The sequence below is a fragment of the Ixodes scapularis genome, unplaced genomic scaffold (genome assembly GCF_016920785.2).
Source record: "Ixodes scapularis isolate PalLabHiFi unplaced genomic scaffold, ASM1692078v2 ptg000494l_1__unscaffolded, whole genome shotgun sequence".
Lineage (NCBI taxonomy): Eukaryota > Metazoa > Arthropoda > Arachnida > Ixodida > Ixodidae > Ixodes > Ixodes scapularis.
The window spans coordinates 622207-644835 of NW_024609989.1; the positions used below are offsets into that span (position 1 = coordinate 622207).

Genomic DNA, 22629 nt, shown 5'->3' on the forward strand with positions numbered 1-22629 from the left:
CATCAGCAATGAACAAGGACACCCCTCCGCCGTGACTACGACGGTCATGGCGATATACTGTATTTCCCCGGGGTAATATTTCCCAATCTTTTACAGAATCATCGAGCCATGATTCAGTTCCCACAACGATTGAGGGGTCAGTTACTTAAATGGGGCAACACGATTCAGAGACTTTACCTTTAACACTGCGGCAGTGTTGAATATTGAATATAAATCTTACAAAAACATGGGTTACAAATCTGTGTTCACGGATGCTTTTACAAACTGATAAATTTCCTACGATTAACCGAGTCAAAATATGACAATTTCAGAAAGTTTCGGCGAGTGCCAAAATTCTCATCTGGCGGGTCGATGGTCGACGACGTCTCCCTGCGCGGTCGGTCCGAGGTGGAGCAGTTTCGGTGGTTGTCTGAATCCTTATGGGTGGGGCTCCCTGGCCTCGTACCCACTTCTTGAGATGGCACGCACACACTCGATGGAACTCCGAGCTGCACTTTGCGTAGGGCCGTCGACAGTGCTCTCGTCGCCCCGCTCGACGACGCGATGCGTTGGTTCGCCTCCGAGTCTCTTCTCGCACTGCCCTTTGTTCCTCACCCTCAAACCCAGGCTCGCACACCAAGCGCAGAAATTCCCCTCTCCCAGACGGTCATTGCCCTGCGGATCTGCCCTTTGGCCTTAAAAACAGTTGGCCTCCCCAACCGAAAACCTTCCCCGCCGTTTCCAGTGCTAGGTTCAAAGGTCTCTTCATGCGTTTTTTGTCTGGTTTATTTTTGGGTAGACTTACGAGAAAGCATGCCTCGTAATATTTATGACTGTGGCCGCCACAGACACGGCCGTCTGCGGCCCATGGCTTCGGGAGTAACCCGAGGTTCGGGCAAAGCACCCAAGTACCGAGGCTACTCTTGGGCTACTGCGTCCCCTTATCGAGCCCGGGCGGGCGAGGGAAGGGGAACCCCGAGCGGAGCTGCCAACAAACAGTCCACGCACGTGTCGGAGAATTCGAAGATGGGGGAGGACTCCTGGAAACTAGGCCGCTCACGTCGACAGGCACTCCCTCCCCGTCCTTCGTATCCTATCACTGCCGTGCTATGTGACAGTCGTTAGTCTACCGTTTTGATTATTATTTTGTGTTGCCTACAGCGTGAATTTGACTTATCATTATTAGAAATGCACTTTTTTTTCACCCACACAAGGGTCGCCTTTTTTACTATTCATTACACTAAACTCGGCCCTAACATTTCTCCACCACATAAACCTAGTTACTTTGTCCTTGTAAGTAATTTCCACTTTTTATCAATTTCTTCATGTCCGAACTGCTTTGTTCCACACTTTTCATAACCCTGTTTTAAGAGCACTTAAAACTGGGGTTAATGGGCCTTGAGAACAAACTCATTCAAAGAACCGGCGAATCGACTCGCGATCTCCACTCTGCGCGTGCCCAACAGCGCGTGCACTGGTGCGCCGACTTACTCTGTAGTAGCTGAACTGTCGTCGAAGTTCATATCATCGTCCTTTCGCTGCCCATTAACACTACAATTCAAATTAACGCAAAAATAAGGTTCGTTAGGTTTTGAAAGCAACTGTAACGATATATCGTGACGTTTATAGGACGGTAACGAATCTCAGAAACCCGTTAATTTTTGACGATCTAACGAGTGACGCTATTTTGTTATATGTTTTCCGTAACGGGCACAACAGTGCTTCAGTCCCACTGGTGCCAGAAAGGCCAACACGGAATATCGTTGCAACGCCCCTTGAAGCTGACAGCGCGGTGGGAGCTATGGGTTTGCCGGACCAGACAACCGCTTCCCTTTCCTCGCCTGGCCCTGACCACGATCTCTACGTGGATGTAGGTGGGAGCGCGGGCATGCGGCGAAAGATCGACGTATGAGTAGTCCAACGGGCTCGTAGCTTCCACCACCCTGCCAGCTTAGGCCCTTTGCACCTGCCATCAAAGAACAACTATTCGCGTTCAACATAATTAGGTAAGTAATTTTAAGTAATTAAATTGTTAATGACTGATTTTTGAGGCATGGTTTCAAATAGAACGTTTCTGAGCATCGTCGAAAACTACTAAAAATCCTACGTTACAATATGGTGTATAAGGTACGCGCAGCATTAAAGTTTTACGGCGTTCCGAAGAAATCCTCAATCTGGACGCGTGTCTCGGTGTCGGTTTCTTATCGGAGCGCATCTCCTCGCGGACAATCCCGCCCCCCGTCTCTAATGGTGAATAGACTCGATTCATTATTAGGGACATCTTTCGGCGGCCACGGGTACTATCAGAGGCCAGGCGCCATCTTTGAGGCGGTGGGCGGCGGGGGAAGGGGACAGTGCACCGTCTCCGTCGCCCGCCGCAGTACGAACCGCTCTCCCCGCGCAGCGTTCGTGCATGTTTTTGTAGTTTTTTTTCTTCTTTTTGTATATTGATGGTGTCACCCGCTCGAGAATGAGTTAAGAATATTAAGCTCAAGTTTGTTTTAAGTGGCTTCACTAAGAATCCCTTTTTATAAAAATGAGCTTGATTCCAGCAGCAGAGCAGGCCGACTCACGCCCTTGTTTCAGAATCTTGCGTTAACTTGTCTGACCAGCTGATTATGCCTGTTCACACAAGGACGATTTGTATGATATATTTAGAAGCCCCTGGTGACAGTTTGTTTTTATTTGGTATTCGTGGTTGTGGGTGCGCGCAGTCCTTCACCCAGTGCGCATTAACCCAGCGTGTGCAGACCCGAACTGCAGAGTTCTATGATGGGGGCGTTGAACGTTAAATCTTGGTTCCCCGTTCTCTTAACCTTAGAAATATTGCAGATATGATTCCACACACACACACAAAAGCCTGAAAATAAGTTTATTACACACATTTGAATTCCGTTCCTTGGGTAGATCACCAAATGATAGCTCAAAACATCATTATAAGGAGTGCGTGTGATGCAGCCCGAATTTACGATAGTAGTATTTATTATTGCGGGTAAAAAATAAAAACTACGCCGAAGATCTACACTAACATACCCACACAAGCGTATGCGAGGCACAAAAGCTTAAAAGGAAATGACCGGAGTGTCGCCACGGTGCAAATACGCGAAATATACCGTATTAAAAAAAAAGATGAAACATTATTTTACGGAAAGCCGAAACATTTTCCTGTTATATTCATAATAGTAATACTAACAAATAAATTCAGTACTAGCGCATATATATACTCTTCGGCCCCTTAGAAAAAATGCATTTAAAAAATGTCAGCGACATTCTAATGCGCTCCTCCTTCTAGCGCGGTCATATAAAGTTAAATTTCATGCTTAGTCGGAATAGAATTTGACCAGTGCTCATAAATGTGGTTGCTTGCAGTATTGGCTGCAAATAAAAAACGCTTCTCCCGCAGCGCAAACCGGATCTGTTGGGAAGCGAGCAAGCGCGGCTCTCAAAACTCGCCAACAGGTCCAGGTTAGCAGTCAAGAGCCCGCTTTTATGCTTTCGACTACATCTTCAAAATGTTTCTCGAAATGTGAGGGTGGCGTGATAATGATACAGCGTAAACTAGGCGAGCGTTCACCTGTGATTTTTAGCACCGTTGCTTTTATCATTCATGTGCGAAACGAAGTTATCAGGTCGCCTGGCTCTTCTGAACTTTGCACCAGCATTCAATCGGGCGTAAAAGACCTACTTGAGCAAGAAAAAAAAAGAAAAAAAAAGAAACATTTGTAAAACAGTGTATTTGAGTGATATCCATAGTAACCCTGAGACGTAGGAACAATAAGAAAACGGACAGAACAACGAAGTATATATGCTCAAGTATAGAATTTATTTGTTAGTATTATTATTATTATGATTACAAACGGAAAATGTTCCGGCTTTCCGTAGAATATCTTTTTTTTTTAATACGGTATATTCCACGTACTTGCACCGCGACGACACGCCGGTTATTTCCTGTTACGCTTGTGTGCCTTACATACGCTTGTGTGAGTATGCTAGTGTAAATCTTGAGCGTAGTTTATTTTTATTGTTCCTACATCTCAGGGTTACTATGGACGCCATTCACCAGCTCGCTTGCGATTTTTTTTTAGCTTTCTTCACTATCTGAGTGATGTTGACTGGACCTCGCCGTTGCTTCGCGCGAGCGAAGCAACGATGCTAGCCAACATCCAAGCTCCCAATAAGTTACATAATATAAGAAATGCTCGCTGATGTTACATACAAATATCATGAGCCCTGCATGCCATTGTGGAAAGTGTCATATATTAAAAGCGGTTTAAAAGCCTTGTAAAAGCACACAACACTAACGCGCGGGTGCTTTTTTTAGGAGCATGAATAGTAGAGGAAAGCGCTACGACTATTTAAACATTGGCTTAATGCCTTTAACTTAAAAAGAAAACAAGAACGATCCGAATCTTTACATCGGTCGTTTTTCATTTTATTTCCTCGTTAAATAACATATAGCCGAACAATAGAGCAGTCGTGCGGACACTGCGCCTCGCTTTCACACGCTTAAAACGGCCACAGCATTTTGCCAGTCAGATGGCGTCGGAAGGAAGATTGGCCCATCGTGCGACAGATGGCGGGCGAATCTGAATAAGATCTATTCCGCTCGCAGATCTCGAGCGCTCCGAAACCGCTCCATTTGGAGCTCATATATTCCGCTCGCAGATCTGGCTCGAGTTGGTCATCTTCCGCTCGTATAGATCTGCGTACGCCTCCAACTCCGCCGAACTTGCTCCGCAGTATTTCAAAGCTCTTTGCGGAAGTTGAGAGTGCGCTACGTCATTTCCTTTAACTTGGCCGTGGCGCATGCGCGATGACGTCGGCGGGGGTGAGCCGACCGGCCGCGCCGTCGACAACATTGAGTCGGTCGAGCTGGATCTGCTCGGATGCTTCGGTCGTATTACGCGTGATTGGGACGGCTCAAACGTTTCTAATTCGCGCAGTAAAGGGATGCAAAGCGAGGCTGGAGCGTGACATATCGCAAGTGGTGACATCTGTGATCGTAAGAGGAAGAACGAGAAAAGGAACGGCCGAAAATCGGAAGGAGGCAGACGCAAGGTTAGGTCTGTTTATTTTTCCGACACTGATTGTTTACTTTTTTACACTCCATGCCGCCGCCGTTTTCTCGTGCAATAAAGCAAGAATTAATTTATTTATTTATTTATTAATTTATTTATTTACCCTCAAGGTCCGAAGACATTACAGAGGGGAGTGGGAAATACAAAGAAATAACAACAGGCAAAGTAAGCACAGTCATATATAAAAAAAATAAAAAGTTAGATAGAGCATCTCTAAAAATTCACAAGTTATCAATGGTGGCAATGTCATGAGGAAGGTGGTTCCATTCCACAAAAGTGCGCGGTATGAATGAATAAAAAAATGCATTAGTGTTGCATGGAAAGACGCCCACTTTTTTCTTATGATCTAAACGACGGTCAATATAATATGGAGGAGTTAGTAGATTGTGACGCATGGCCGGATTATGATAAATATTGTGAAAAAGGGACAGACGAAAATGTTGCCTACGTAACGCAAGAGTGGGTAACGATAACGATAGTTTTATGGAGGTTACACTAGAAGTACGGTGGTAGTTGGAAAGTGTGAAACGTGCGGATTTGTTCTGGAAGGCCTCCAATGATTGAACGAGGTATTCCAAGCCGGGGTTCCAAACGGAGGCTGCGTACTCCAGCTTCGATCTAACAAGTGATTTATAAAGAAGAAGTTTGAGAGATGACGGCACAGAACTAAAATTCCTTCTTAAAGAGCCTAGCATGCTGTTAGCATTGTTAATAACATGTTCAATGTGAATATTCCATGAAAGATCAGATGCTATGTGGATGCCAAGGTATTTATAACAGTGCACGGGCTCCAGTGGAGCGCTATTAAGGTAATAAGTCGGACAAACAGCATTACGACGGGACACACGCATTGACTTGCACTTGGTGATGTTTGGTTCCATTAGCCGCGTGCGGCACCAGTTAGATATTGAGATTAGATCTGACTGCAATAAGGCTGTGTCACTGTCGGTAGAAATTTCCCGGTAAATAACGCAATCATCTGCAAATAAACACACAGAGGATGAAATGATGGCGGGCAGATCATTGATGTAAATAAGAAAGAGTAATGGTCCTAAAACCGAACCTTGCGGAACACCAGAATTAACAGGTGTTAAATGGGAATTAGAGCCATTAACAGATACGAACTGTGAGCAATGAGACAGAAAATGTTGAATCCACTGAAGAACGTTTAAGTCAATATTAAGTTTACTCAGCTTAAAAAGCAATAATTGGTGACTGACGTTATCGAAAGCTTTTGAGAAATCAAGGAATACGCAGTCCGCATGGTACCCACGGTCAAGATTGGAATGCAGATTATGAGTGAAAGATAGAAGCTGCGTTTCACAGGAAAATGTTTTACGAAAGCCACGTTGGTACAGACTGAAAAATGCATTAGAATCAAGAAAGTTGACAAGGTGGGAGTAGATGACGTGTTCTAAAATTTTGCAAGGAACGCTTGTTAAAGGTATTGGACGAAAGTCGTTGGGTGAATGCTTACTCCCGCCCTTGTGTAGAGGAACCACCCTCCCCACTTTCCAATCATCAGGCAGACATGGTTCCTCTAAGGACTGCTGAAAAATTTTAGCTAAAATGATAGATGAATATTCCTTAGTGCTCTTTAAAAAATGTGAATTAATTTCATCAACACCAGTGGATGAGTATAGTTTAAGGGAATCAATTATTTTAATTATACCTTCAGGATCAATTAATATTGGAAACATTGGGAAAAAGTTCGGCGGTTGAAATTCCGGGTTGGGACAGTCTCCAACGGCGGAAAAAACCCTTGAAAATGTGTCGTTCAGTAAATTCGCACAATCATCTCTTGGCACCAACTCTCCATCCGCATCTGTCAGCGATACAAAATAACCTTCCTTTTGATTTACCACATTCCAAAACTGTTTAGGGTTGTTAATTAACATTGACAGTAACGTTGTAGTGAAAAAGGAAAACTTCGCATCTTTAACAGCATTGTTATAACTTTGTTCGGCTAGTTTATAGGATGTCCAACGACTTTCGCTTGTTGAGCCTTTTGCCGCACGGAACAAACGCTTCTTTTTATTTGCAAGTCTCTTTAGAGTAACGTTATACCATGGCGACTGTACGACATATTTCATGACATGACATGAAATGTACGTATTTGTAAGTCTGTGTACGATTTCTTTAAATAAATTCCAGTTATATCGGACCGTGCGCTGGTCGAAATTCAGCAAAAAGGAATCCACAAATACACAAAGTTCTTCGTTAATAGCCGCAAAATTGGCCTTACTATAATCCCTTATTAGCTTTGCGTCTTTAACAGGTTTGGTTCTTTGAACTTTGAAATAAAAGTGCGATACTGAATGGTCACTAAGGCCGGACAAATAAGAAATCGGCGAGACAAGGTAGAGGCAAGTGGTAAGGACTAGGTCCAGTATACTTGAACTGCTCGCAGTAACTCTAGTAGGCTGGGTAACTAGTTGACGAAGGTTGAAGTCTGAACACATGTTTACACACTCGCTGCACTGAGATGAGGATAGGCTTGGAACAGGGTAATGGTCTAACCACACGATATTAGGGAAATTGAAATCGCCGAAAAGAAAAATTGCGGAGTCGGGAAAACGCGTTATTACAAGATGGATAGCGTCATGTAACTTATTTACAAAGCTGGAGCTACACTGAGGAGGACGGTAGCAAATGCCAAGGATGCATCTTTTAAAATTCATCACACACACCCAAGCAATGTCCAGGTCACATGGTACATTCACACTGAACGAGATAAGAGCGTCGGTAATGGCAATCAGTACACCACCTCCACTTCTAGCCTCTCTGTCACACCGGTACACGTTGAAACGCTTGGAACCATAAAAAATTTCGTTGTCCCGAACCATTGCAGATAACCAAGTCTCAGTTAAAACAACAATATCCGCGTCACAAGAATCAATGACAGAATGAAGTTCCTGTCTTTTGCTCATAACACTACGAATGTTAGTAAAAAGCACAGATACATTTTAACGCGTGCACTGCGGGCCACCGCCCCTCCTATCAGGATGAACCGTGACCCCAGAACGAGCGATTCTTTTAGAAGCGGCACCACCGGAATGAACGACTTCTTCAGAGTGAACGGTCTCACAAGATACAGGTGTAGTTAAGTTCGAAGGAACAGGGGTGCTGTTAGTCAAAGCAGTTTCATAAACACTATCCACCGAAGCGTCATAAACATAACATTTTTTGTTTACAATTAATTTGTTGTACCCTAATTGAAAAACAGAAGATTGTGTTTTCCCAAATTCGATCAATTTTCTCTTTGCCAGACGCGTTTCAGGGCAATAGTCTCCACAGACCGAAACACGCGATGCTCTCAAGCTAGAACGTAATGACAGCACCTTTTCCCGTATCTTAAATGATGAAAACTTAATGATGATCGGTCGACACTTGGTGGCATGAAAGAGGCCCAGGCGGTGTGCTCGCTCAACGTTATCTGGATTTAGCTGAAAGTTGGCACACTCCAGTAAAGAGATCGTCAGCTTTTGTTCTGTTTGGCACCATGATTCAGAGGGTGAATCGGAAAGGCCGTGAAATATGAGATTATCACGAAGCAGTCTATCTTCAAAATCACTGACTGGCGCTGCTACGGTGATGTTCTCTTTCCGAACTACTTGGATCGTCTGCTGCATGGCTCGGAACTCCCGTGACAAATCATCTAGCGCGACTGATCGTGATTCTAGAGTTGACAACCGGGTGCCAATGTCAGCAACTTGTGCTTTGATTGACCTTTGATTTTTCTTTATCTCGTCCACCGATTTGATCAAACCGGCCTGACCCTTCTCGATGCTTTGCGAGCGAGTGTTTAAACTTTGCAACAGAGTCATAATATCAGCCAACGAGGGCTCGGGCTGAACACCAGCATCGGACCGTGGACTGGTCTTGGGGCCCGGGTTAGTTGCCACAAATCTCGAAAGCATGTAGCAATGAAAAAACATCGGAACACTCGCGAATTGTACACAAAACACATGTGGGCATGGGAAGACAACTAAAAACCTGTTGCCTGTTTTCTTATAGCATGCAAGGATGGAAGTTCACCAACCTGGACGAAGCAAAAACGCAGTGCGTGAGTGACCAGCGTCATGTTGCCGATCCCATGCCCACTGGAGGATCGTGTGTCCTGCCACTCGTAGAAGTAGGGACCGATGGCTGTTAGTGGCGCTGTTGTCGATGTTGCTTTGTCGAATCGGGGGGGCGCATGCAACTCAAAGTCACTCCACGTGTCGAAGAAACCGCTGTCACTTCCGCGATGATCCAGGAGTGCCGACGCACGGGACGTCGACAAGGCACAAGCTTGAGAAATCAAGCAAAAACGCAGGGCGTAAGTGACCAGCGTCATGTTGCCGATCCCATGCCCACTGATTAGGCGACGACTGTGCAAGTGATGGTTTGTTACCTCTGTGTTTAATAAAGTCATACCAGAAATCTGAACTTCACCGATGGCAATCGCTGTGCCTGCTCCGCCACTTCGAGGCGGCCGAAAGGTATGTGACGATGCCGAACGCGGACGTCTTCTCCGTTATTTGTGACATGGGTTCCGTGGTACGTATAATTGTGCCCGGCCTGTGTGGCGTGTCATTTCTGCAGCTAAGCAGTGACAGTTGTCACTGGACGTAGGAAAGATCAGTCGGCTGAGGCGTTGGCGGGCTTGTCAAGCTCGAGCGGGGGAGGGGTGTGGGGGAGAGGTGCTTGGGGGAGGTAGCTCCAAAAATGCGAGTTCCTTTTACCCTCGTCGACTCGGAGCGGGTCCCACGGAGCGGAATTTTGCCTCCCTCGCGGATTTGGAAAGGGCTCCGGATCTACGACTGGAATTCACCATAAGACGCGCAACGTGCGTGTGCCGCCACGTATCGCAAGTAGGCTAGAAAAAGCCTCCGGAGTGTCACATAAGGTGTGCCTTTTTGACATCGGTGCCAGTGTTGAGAAGCACTTTCACGTGCAATGCGTGGCGGCGCACGAACGTTGCGCGTTTTAGACACGGGGGGCAGGATTGCCCGCGCGGAGGTGCGCTCCGATAAGAAACCGAAACCCAGAAACATGTCCAATTTGAACGTTTTATAGGAACGCCTTAAAATGCTGCGCGGACCTTAAATCATTGCAATGCGCGTGTGCTTAGTAGTTTTAGATGATGCCGAGCAAAATTATGATTGAAACCATGCCTTCAAAACTAGTATATAACAATTTAAGTACTTATTAATTATCCATTTATATTGAACTCCAACAATTTTCCTTTGACACAGACCATTACGGCATCAACCTTTTTTCTGTGTGGTGCTTAGTTTATGCAGGAGCGATTTTTCCCGTTTTCCAACAAACTCCCTGTATACGTAAAAAAATAAAAATAAATATATTTTATACCTTTGTAAATACAACTCCACCCACAGCAATTCTGCCGCATCACACAATAGTGAAAACCATTGTAGTCAGCGTAGATTAAGACATTTAAATATATTATGCCTATACAGTTTTTACTTCCATGAATAAACAGAATTCAGTCAATCATGCCTTTAGTAAAACAAATATATTTGATCCATCTACTAGAAGAGGAAGTTTGAATAAAGAAAGGCCTGAAGAATCCAAGTAAAACTTGATGAATACCAAACGAATAGCACTAAAAGTACGAATATCCTAAATGATCAAAGACAGTCGTTGTCAATCTGCAAAAAAAAAGTAAAATTATATATGCAAAAGAAAGACATAGAGACAAGTATTTCCTGTAGCAAGCACGTTGAATGATGTCATCGCAATTCAGCAATTGAAACCGGCAAAAAAACACGAAGAATATTACGAAATAAACTAGGAAATAACATTGCATTCGTAATTCTTCTAGTCTTGTAGAGTCTTGTATATTCTCTTCCAGTACTAATGCACAAAGTATTACTTTCTAGATCGGTGTGTTAATCAGTTTTCAATGCAATTTTATTTTTATATTTTAAAATTGTGTTGGCCCCTCCAGATTACTCTGTTTTTCTTATGCTTTCTTAACATTTGCAATGTCCAAGATTTCTGCTATTGAAAGACCTTAGTCATTTTATTCTTTCGTACCTTCTGTGTATGAGTAGGCCGACTTGTAAGCAACATGTTCCTACAGACAACCCAAAAACTCTTGTTGCAGCACCTTGATTAATGACTCTCTAAATGAATAAAAAATACTATGCGTCCGGTAATTTTTTTTCGTGTACAATAAGGAACCCTGGTCGTTTCTGCTAAGGTAAAATCATATTTTTATTTTTGTTTACACAATAAATGACACGCTGAAATATTTTGAACAATGCTAAACACACACTGTTCGCCAGTAGAACCCCGCAGGTCCATCGCCAAACGAAACGAACACACGTCGGTGCTCGAGTATTTCGTTTACATTCCTCCAGAGCTATGACGCACGTGAGAGTTTCGGACACTTGTGATCAGACTTGTACCGTACGCATTACAAGTAATCAAATTACTTGTAATCGATTACTTTTTGGAGTAGTATTGTAATCGGGTGATTCCTTTTATTAGGCAGTAATCGCAAGAGTAATTTGATTATTTTTTTAAGTAATAAAATTACTTATAACCGTTACAATTTGTCCACGGGACCCCCCCCCCCCCCCCCCCCCGGCACACGCCTTTTTTTTTTATCAAATGACAAAAATAAAATTTGATTTTTTTTTTCGAACGGAAAAAAGAAAGATTTTTGCGGAGCTGAAGGAAACGAGGTCAATCTCTTTCTATCTACAGTTTCTGTGGAATGTCCATTTTTTTTCTTCTTTTTTTTTTCGAGCTGGAACTGGGAGTGGGAAGCCCCAGGGAAGCAACAGTGCGTGACAAAGGCCATTCAGGGCGAAGTTTGAGGAAGCAGAATGTAGCTTTGTGAGTCCTTCGTTCAAACTAGCCCCCTCACGCACACACACAAAGAAATAAAAAAAATTAAAAAATCCTGCTTAGGGTACCTACTCGCAGCCCGTAGGAGAACCAGAACCGAAGATTGCCTGAAGCGGATGCAAAATATAACAAAGGCATTTGAAATATTTCCCCATTTCCCCTATGTGGTCTTTGTGACAAGCAATGTTTCGAGTTGAGAAGTGGTCGGGCGATTTCTTCCGCTAGTGGATACTATATATGTAAGCAGTGAGAGAGTGCAGGCGAGCTGGTAATCAATCGTCATCTTGTAAACCCTGAGATGGGGAACGATAAAAAAAAAGTGAGAGAGTGTAAACCCTGAGATTTTGTTGTGTTCGTCCGTTTTTTTATCGTTCCCCATCTCAGGGTTTACAAGATGACTATATATGATCCGTTTCAAATCCTAGAGCTGCTGCTCTTTTGTATAACATGCGAGCTCATCCACATGTGAATAATAAAATGAGCGACGCAAACTTTGAGCGACAACCCTTGCTCAAGCTTAACAAGATCTCGAACCCCCTCCGCTCCGCTCCCCCCCCCCCCCCCCCCCCCCGCCCCACACACACACACGCACTGGCGAACGCCCAAATCATTAAACGTCTTCAAACGAATTCTATGCCTGTGTCCGCATTGAGGAGGTGCAACGACCACAAAGAGGGAGCCAGTTTTTCTTCTCCAATACTTGTGCAAATGTGAAACACAGGTTGGAAGTAGTTCATTGTTATGAGCGCTAAAGATGCGTCTTCACACAATAAAGTAATAGGAAAAGTAACGATTACTTCTTTAAGTAATGTCCAATTACTTTTGCCGTCGAGTAATCAAGTAATCTAATTGAATACTTTTTAGCCAAGAGTAATAGTAATTGTAATCGATTACCTTTTTTTAGTAACGTGTACAAGACTGCTTGTGATGCATATTCCGATGTTGGTGTAAACCGCTATTAGTCGTAAACGCTCTGCTGCAGGTCTCGCACCTGTACGGCTTCTCTCCTGTGTGAGTCCTCTCATGATTCGCCAAACTGCCTTTCTGAGTAAATGCCCTGCTGCACGTGTTGCACTTGAACGGCTTCTCTCCGGTGTGAATTCTAACGTGAGCTGTCAAGTTAGGCTTATGCGCGAACGTTCTCTCGCAGACACCACAACTGAAGAGCCTCTCGCCAGTGTGTGTCCTCTCGTGGATGGCGACATCCGTTGCGGAAGAGCTTGAGTGAGGACAGAAGCGGCACGGGTGATTGTTCAGTCGTCGGTGCGTCTGCTGCTTGTGTGGGCCCGGCCAATCGGTCTGAGGAGAGCTGTCACCCGTGCGGCTGTCACGCTCAAAGATATCCACTTCGTCGCCATTGTATTCTTCGATCCAGTCTGTTGGGAAGACGCAACAAAGCAAAAGAGGTCGGAGCTGTTTTTATCGTTGTGAACATGAATTTCGAGTACCTAATGAACATGGTAATGAATACCTACATCGTGCCGGTACGGTCTAAAGTAGGTATTTATTCATTTGAGATGTTAAAACGTTCATTCGCGATGGTTGTAAAGGTCTACAGCCGATCGTTAAAGACTTGAATCTGGCAGCCCCACGGTACAAAAGCTGTGGTGGCTTGCGCGTTCTGCTAACCAAGTGCGAAAGGGAGCTCAAGCCGCCGCGGCCGCCGCTGCACAGTGTTGGTGCTAAGCGTTAAAAGTAACGTCATTACCGGTAACGCCTTTTTGTCAGTAACGTAACGTGACCTTTACTTTTTTAAGACAGCAACGGGTGACGTACTTACGTTACTTATTTAAAGTGACGGATAACGTAGCGACATTACCCGATACATATTTTTCCGAAAACCTGAAAAAGTACGCTTACGTTTTTTGCGCCTTTTTATACTTAATTTTACCTTAAAGGGGCCCTGCAACGACCTCTTGACTGGTTTTTTATTTGCACCGAACATGAGCGCACTGAACATAGTAACTTCCTTCATGACGTCCCTGGTCCTGGCTTGGGTGGCCGTGAACTACAAGAGGGGTAGTGAGCTGAGGGAGCTCTCACGGCTGCCGCACTCCGTCTCTACGGCTTGATAGGGCGCCACTAAAGCATGTGCTGGATCGCAAGGATGAAGCGGGTTGCGGCATGACACTTCATAGGCCACAAACGACCGTAAACACGGGGTAAAGACCAGTTCAGAACGGGAGCCACTTAGCGCTGCCAAACTGCTAAACGGATGAACCGCAAGCCAAACCTGCTCGCCGAAGGCCTTCGGAATGCTCGGAGCGGCTCGGATCCTCAAGCACATACGACCGCAGCGCCGCCGAGTACATCCAGAACCTTTCTACGCTCGCCGCTTCACAGCAGTGCGCGGCGCGCGTCGGCGCCTGATCCCACGACAGCTTTCTAGCATGCGCCGCCTTTTCCACCGCTTGGTGGCGGGTATATCGACAAGTGAGCGGACGTGTTTCCTGGTTCTCCTCGAGCATCCGAAGCTAAGTGCCAGTTTTTGTTCTTTTTTCTCTCTTTTTTGAGAGTTGATTGGACGTGACTATGCGGTAGCAGTATTAGGTTTGAACCGGTTTGAACAGCAGCAGTTGAAGTTAGTTTCGCAAAGTAGGCTCTGTTTGAATTCGAGCGAGTGAGAGTAGCGAGGGAAGAAAGGAGGAAGTGTCAGTTCTAGCGGGACGAACCGGCAGTTTGCAGGCTGGGGTCACTGGTGGTCGGGAGTCCAGCCTGTTGGCTGGCGGGCTCGACGACGCTGGAGAGCTGAGTGACACTCAGGTCAATGGCGCCTTCGAGCAGCAGGTGTCGGGCAGTCAGGTGACAGGAGATAAGTTGCAGGACAAAGGCGTGGAGGTACCAGGGGGATCTAGGGTACTGGTAGCGGGGAGCTCTAACGTAGCACGGGTTAAGAGGGGTGTGCATAACACGGCGAAGGGAGACCAGAGGGTAACCGTAGAGGTCCAGCCAGGGAAGTGCATGGTGGATGCTATGACCGCAGCACGTGAGGGGGTGTGGGATAGCCGGGAGAGAAGAAACCTAGTAATAGTTCATGCGGGGCTTAATGATGTGCTCAAGGGTAGGAGCCAGAATTTTGGAAAGCAGCTAAACGTGGGAATGCGTAAGCTGAGGGACGTGTCTGAGAATGTGCACGTGGTTGTGTGCACCATTCCAGAAGTTTGGCGGCAGTCCGGGGCAACGGAGGGGAGGGTTGTCGAAGCAAACACAGTAATTAGGGTATGAGTCGACACTTTCGGTACGACGTAATGGAAGTAAACAGGGAAGTGTACGACGCTGTTTCCCGCCCTTTTGCAGATAGCATTCACTACAGTGAGGCCACGGGTTACAGGGTGGGGGATAGGATGGGTCGCACGGTGACTGCTTTCTTGGAGGGACCGAGGGCCCTGGGGGCACTGAAGTAACTGAAAACCCAACAAAGTCAGGAGAGGCCCCCAGGGTTAAAAATAGGAGAAAACGTAAAAGAACAAGTATAAACAAACAGCACAATCAGACATTGGATATATTAACATGCAGCGTGGTAGAAATAGGTTAAGATGGGAAACTAAGAAAGGAGGATTTAATGGTGTATGGGTTTGTGGAAACACATCTCAGACACATAGAGCAGCCACCTTGCAGCCATGACTATGTGTGTTCAACAATGCAACAAAGGGGGGGGGGGGGGGGGGGAACGAGAAAGGGAGGTGGAATTGGAGCATTTATTAAGAAGAATATGAACTTTCAAAGGACCAGAAAGGAGTGCGCTGAACATTTGTGGCTGAAAGAAAAAGTCGCTGGATAATCAACAGTCCTTAGAGTTGTTTACTTATGGACAGGGACAGGTGCTAAAGAGGAAAAGAAAAAAATGATTGATTGCACATCAAGAGACATTAGTGAGCTAGGGTAAGGTTCTGGAATAATTATTATGGGAGACATGAATGCCCATATCGAGTGTCTGGATGAGTATACGGACTCAACTGGAAGCACATTACTAGAACTGGTAGAAAAATATGACTTAGTTTTATGGAATACCAGTCAGAAGTGCGACGGGCACATAACGTGGGAAACTGGCAATCTACATTCAACTATAGATTACGTACTCATGTCACACAAAATATATGGTGAGTTACAAGTAATGAAAATAGATGAAGAAGGTTCCAAAAGTCTTGGTAGTGATCACAGCGTATTAAGCTGAATTTTGCCAGCAAAGTAAATTCTGAAACTATAAAACATAATTCAAAGCAAACTTTCTGCAGCGACAAAGAGTTGGAAATAGTTGCTAAAAGAATACAGGAAGCAGTTTCAGGGCAACGGTATACAGATTGGACCTATGAGAGCCTAACCAGGCTTTTTGCTGTGAAACTAGACAAAGTTTAGAGCAAAAGAAAGGGGAAGCAAGGACATAGACCCAAAAGCTGGTGGGACAAAGAAGTGAAGCAAGCGATACAAAAACGTCAAGAAGCCTCTAGAGAACGCAGGTACTCCAAGCGCAGTGGGGATTAAGAAACGGAAGTAAAGAGAAAATGGGACACTTTCATAACATGTCGCCGAGAGGCATCCAGTTTGATCAATGCGAAAATTCAGAGAAAAGGTGAGGAATGGATGAGCAATGTAAGCAAGAAAGATAGAAACGCAGCTAAGAAGTTTTGGGAGTACTTGAACTCACTCGGTGAAACGACGCAAGCTAGACAGAGGTTCATACTCGCGCATCAGGGAAATCAATTAGAGGGGGATGGTGTGATACGATATATATAGGGTTGTTCGTTTTCGGGTTTTATATTTTTCTAAATTCGGGAAGTAAAAATCGGGTGCTATTTTTCAGGCTGATAATCGGGGAGAAATCGGGTTTTTTTTAGGAAACATTCGGTAATTCGGGTTTTTTCGGGTTAAATACACGGGTGTACTCAATAATACATTAGTTTTTTTTTGTTATTGGAGGGTATGACGAGCTGTTTATTGCTAATGCGTTAAAACTAGGGATGTGTTTCAGGCTGGTAAATGGGGAGGGGGGGGGGGGGGACATCAGGGTTTTCTAGCTTCGACTACCGTCGGTCGCTTCAAGGGAAGTACCGCCCAAGGAATCCTCCTCTCTCTCAGGTGCCAACGAAAATCCCGACCGTTCGAGGGACGGTCGTCTTCGATCAAATATTTTGCTATGAACTAAACTTGTTAAGTTTTCCTGATCTGTTTACGCGACTGACTAGCTCGAACGTTCTTCGTGAGAAAGGTTGGACGTCAGCGCGATGGCCATGCTACCCGAGAGACCCTGTTGGTAGTCGACACCTCGACGATCGAAGGGGGATTGATAGTGCATTTCACAAGCTGCGTGCAGCATAGCCGAAGCTACGTGGCGTGCCGAGGCGGTTCCGCATGCACAGCGGGGGGACGGAAATGTCCCTCCGAGGCCCCAACGCTTTTCCTCAGCCGGCCTCCGTACGCCACGGTGAGTTAGGCGCGCTCGTTGGGCGGTTGGTTGAGAGCCGTGTAGCGTCCACAGTGCTGCACGCAGCTTGCGAAACGAACTACAGGTCACTGTTGTCCCGAAGTAGGGTAGATAGCGTGTGTGCACGGCAAACTCCGTGCGGCGTAAAAATAAAGAGGTTGGTTATGTGGTTTTGGAATTCGGGGAGAAATCGGGTTTAACCCGATTTTCCTGAAACATGTTCGGGGTGTAAAAGTCTGGTAAAATCGGGTTTTACCCGAAAACGACCAACCCTAGATATATAGGAGCAGTGATGGAGGAGAAATTTCGGGAACGGGTACATGTGGAAGATAGGAGAACCGAAGAAAGTAGCAGTCCAGCTTGTAACATCGCGGATTTTGGACAAAGAGAATGGGAAAAGGCGGAACGAAGAGTCCCTAGTGGCACATCGACAGGCACAGATGGGATCCCAATCAAGCTGGTAAAGAATTTCGGTCCTAAATATAAGGCAAAACTAAGGGAGGTAGTGAGCACTATGATAACAAAAGGAAATATTCCAGATAAATGGAGGCTTAGTAGGATGAGTATGATATATAAGGGAAAGGGAGATAAGTCTGATATTAGGAATTATCGCCCCATAATCATGACACCAGTTATTTACAGGTTGGTAATGCAGATTATAAAGAACAGACTGGAGGAGTGGGTAGATTGCGAGGGCATACTGGGCGAGTTACAGAATGAGTTTCGGAAACAAAGAAGGTTGGAGGACAATATATTTTCTCTAACACAGTGTATAGAAATAGCGCAAAAACAAAACAGAGAGCTCTGGCTGGCATTTCTGGATATTAAGGGTGCCTATGACAATGTGAACCAAAGGAACCTGTGGGACATACTGGAGAGCTTAAACCTAGATGAAGGACCAACAGCCCTATTAAGGAACATTGACAAAGATAATAAGGTGATTATAACATGGGAATGAAAGGTGACGGGGAAAATAGAGATAAGACGAGGCCTTAGGCAGAGGTGCCCGTTATCGCCTTTGCTGTTTATGTTGTATCTGAGAGGATTGGAGGATAGACTAGAGAAGAGTGGGCTTGGATTCGACCTTTCGTACAGTAAGTTAGGCCAAAAAATTCAGAAATCCTTACCGGGTTTGATGTATGCGGATGATATTGTGCTAATGGCTAACAACAGGACAGAGTTGTAGGAATTATTGAGCATCTGTGGTAAGGAAGGAGAGGAATTAGGTTTAGAATTCAGTAGTGAAAAATCAGCAGTCATGATTTTTAACAATGATGAAGTTGAGAGGCTGAAAATACAGAATATCACAGTTGAGAGAGCTAGTAAATACAAGTATCTAGGAGTATGGAGATGTGACGGTGCAGAATATCTCAGTGAGCATGAAAAGTATATAATAGGTAAGGGCAACAGAAATGCGGCTGTAATGAAAAATAGAGCACTTTGGAATTACAACAGGTATGAGGTGGTGAGAGAGATTTGGAAAAGGGTCATGGTTCCTGGCTTGACTCTTGGAAACGCAGTGCTGTTCATAAAATCCTAAGTGCATGCAAGACTAGAAATAAAACAGCGCGGAGTAGGTAGGCTGGCTTTGGGGGCACATTGCAAAACGCCAAACCTGGGAGTGCAAGAAGACATGGGATGGGCGTCTTTTGCGAGCAGGGAAGCGGTGAGCAAGATAGAATTTGAGGATCGGTTGAGGCAGATGGATGGGGACCAATGGGCACGAAAGGTTTTCAGCTATTTGTACATGAGGAGCATAGACACAAAGTGGAGACAGCGCACTAGGAAATTGAGAGGAAAGTTTTTAGGCTATAGTGGAGATACGCAAAAGCAGGTCTCAGTTAAAGGGCAACTCCGCTTCATTTTTGATATTTAGAAAACTATGTAGCCCTCTTCAGTATCATATAGGAAGACTCCATGTCAAATATTACGATCTAATTGCGTTTATATATTTAATAAACAGACCAGCAAACCTTCAAGCGAGCCAAGTCGCCGAAATCTGCCAAGTCTAGCGTGTGGCGCGAGGCGCAATCATCAGCGCAGTCAATAGGGAGTTTTCGTAGATCGTTTTCGCCGTTCCGCAAGGCCCTCCGCAATCCGCTACAATAGCGGGAACTCCACAGTCAAGGCTATCGGCGCGCAGGCGCAATAGCAACTTCTTCGTTGCGGAAGGCTTAGCGGAGGGGGCAGCGCGGTCTACGAAAACTCCCTATTGCCACGGAGTTGGAGCGGCCAACGTTGAACCACTACGTCAGAGGCATGTGTACGTCATTCTCACGTTTTGTTTGTTTTTACTTCTCAGAGCGAAATTGAACGATGACGTCATGAGTTTCTCCTCCCGGTGTTGGCTGACCGGGCGTTCACGTGATCATCGTAACACGGATGCGCTAGTTTGCTAGTTTGCGCTGCTCTGCGCGCTTATCGGTCTGTTTTTCCGCTCCCCTTCTCCTCTTTCGTCTTCTCCCCTTCCTCCTCTGCCCCGAGCCATCACCGTCCACGCCATGCGAAGCGACCTATCCGCGTCCAATAATAATTTAAAAAAAAAGACCTGCCCGCGTCGCGTGTCCTGTTTCTCGCTCCTTCCCGAACGTCACAAGACCACGTGGTTCGACGTCACGTGACCATGACTCTGACGACCCGAGACCAATGTTGCCTGACGCAACCAAAGTTTCGGTTTCGGTATCTGCTGATGTTTAAATTAGGATTACACAAATAATATTCCACATTTCGCGAATCCAAAGACGTAGAGTTGTTTAGTAGTGCTTTGTGAACGTGAATCACAAGGAAGCCTAAATTTTTCGGAATTGAGCGGAGTTGCCCTTTAAGAAGAAAGTTAAGGCCACAGAAAGAGATCGGTGGCTAGACGGAATGCAGACAAAGACGGCTCTGGAATATTGTAGTGTCAGCTTGTAGCTGACACTACAAGCTGAACCCCAATTATAATTACAAAAGAGACCCAGTGACTTGCGATTTTGCCGCTGCTTTACTGGTCCCATTAGCTCGTAGCGTCGGTTGCGTCTGGAGTTAAGCTGGAACGTAGAATATGATCGAAGTCATTAATTATTGTACTCATTCCACATATTTTAAAAATTTTTCTGTCCTTTCCGGAAGCAAAAAGTTCCACTTTAGAAAAACCTCAACGCCCGCTCCAGTTATCCCAATGTAAAAAAAAAAAAAAAAACGCTGCAAAAAAAAAAAAAAAAAGAGCGCAGAAAACATTGTTATTGTTAATTTATACATAAAAAGTTACGCAAAAGTAACGTCCATTACCTTTTCTGTAACGGTAAAAATAACGCGTTCTTTTATTTTGCAAGTAACGAGTTACGTATTTCATTACTTTTCTACAACACTAAGAAGTCGTAGTAGATCGTTTTTCTCCTCCGCTACGGTATCCATTAAGAAAACGCCGCAGCTGCGCGTGCGCGACACCAACGTTGTCTACATGGTTGAAGGTCATGTGGCGGATTATGGAACGCTATACGGGTGCTTAGCGTGCTGCGGAAACCGTCTACTAAAACTTCCTTCTGCGTCTGCATAACACTGCCAGCACGGAGCTCTTGGTGATAGCTTGTTGACATTCCTAATATTTGCGACTGTATATTAAGTAAGGCTGAAAGAGACTTATTCACAACCACACACTCTAAGAAAAGCCCGTGCTTCTACTTTCTTGCACAACACTCGAGGAGCCAATCACCGAAATTTACAGAGGCAGCTCAGCGAATGATGATGCCGAAACATATGTTTAGACAAAAATACGCAGTATGAGTTGTGACATGAAGCAATGCAAGCGTGACGTTTTGCAATGCTTAATGTCACAAATCTCACTCCGTTTTTTGGTCTAAACATGTGTTTCGGCATCGTCATTCGCCGAGTCTCCTCTGTAAGTTGTGGTGAATGGCTCTCCGAGTGCTGTGCAGGAAAGTAGTCACACTGGCTTTTTTTAGGGTGCATATTATTAGATTACACAATATAGCATTCAAAAGGCTAGTAAAATAATCTGAAACAGCGAAAAACAATGTTTTAAATCGACATTGATATGGATATTTACCAGTCTAAAGCTAAACTTCGGCGACACAAGTATTGTTGTTAGAAAAGCTTCAATCATTTAGAGCAGCCAAACCTTTTTTGGGCGATTTCATGCACCAAAAAGAATTGATAGTATTTGCGAGAGCTACTGGGTGAACCGCAACTAAAGGAAAAAAGATAATTTTGTGATATAATAAACAAGTCAGCACAGTACATTTATCTCATATCAAATAATATGTACCTATTGAAACTTCGAGTGCTCGGACTGAATGTTCCTTCTGTAGAGCCCAGTTTGTTTGTTTACTTTCACTTGGGTTGTAGTTCTTAGACTTGGGACTGTAACACCTTTAACCCCCCCCCCCCCCCTCCCCATTCCTAATAAAAACAACTTTGAATTTTGTTGTAGTACAATTTTTTGTCTGATGTAGGCGGCTAGTTAAAACTTAATGAAGTGTCCACGTGAGGGAAACTTTGTGTACACCATCAGACTCATCACTTTTTCCACCTTCTGGAAAGCGCTAGCCTAGAAAAGTTTTCTATCCGTGTGGATCCCATGAATCCTTGAGGGTGTCCTAAGAAGGTGCGAAGCTGGATGAGTGTTGTCCCGTGAGCGTCTTCTCATACCTGGTGTTGTTAGTTCTGTGGGCACCATAAGATTGGGGGCAGAAGTCGCACCGCCGTCCGTCCTCTCCTCCTGGTCCGACTTCCATGGTTGCCAATGGAATTCGGCTCCTTGAAATGAGAGCTTCGCCCCCTCGTCCTCGCAGTCCGTTCTCTGCCATTCGTAGTCGAATGCTGCGTGGGCATTTTTTATTAGGCGTGAAGGTCAAATTTCTGTTAATTGCAGGCTCTTTTTACATATACTACACTAACAGAGAAGCCCAACCAGAACAAATTTAAGGAACAAGCAAACAGAGACACATCTTGCAGATAAAGTAGAGAAAATCAGGGGTTTACATTCGTATTGCGGTGTAATTCAAAAGGTAAAATAATAATATCACGAAAAAACACGAGCATGATAACTGTAAAAGAACTTGTTGTTGGGATGGTTGGTGTTGACTGTATTGAACCATGCATGTTAAAAGCGCTAAAAAGACGTACACAAGATAGAAGAAGCGCTTGTGTTTGTCTTCTATCTTGTGTACCTCCTTTTGGCGCTTTTAGCCATGGTTCAATGCATAATAACTGGATACTGAATGTCCTGAAAAAGTCGATTCTAAAAAACGCACGTGAACCAAACATAAAAGTGATAATTCTCTA

The 22629-nt window shown here is 44.9% G+C and overlaps 1 protein-coding gene across 1 annotated transcript; it reads right to left on the reverse strand.

The window, feature by feature from the left end:
- Window positions 1-12767: 12767 nt before the first annotated feature.
- Window positions 12768-22292, reverse strand: LOC115324257 (zinc finger protein 41-like). Its single transcript, XM_040210963.2, has 3 exons — window positions 22283-22292; window positions 21994-22164; window positions 12768-13297 (listed from the first exon to the last, which is right to left on the reverse strand). Exons 1-3 carry the CDS (start codon window positions 22290-22292, stop codon window positions 12822-12824), a joined length of 657 nt encoding a protein of 218 aa, XP_040066897.2. The 3' UTR covers window positions 12768-12821.
- Between the last annotated feature and the right edge of the window lie 337 nt (window positions 22293-22629).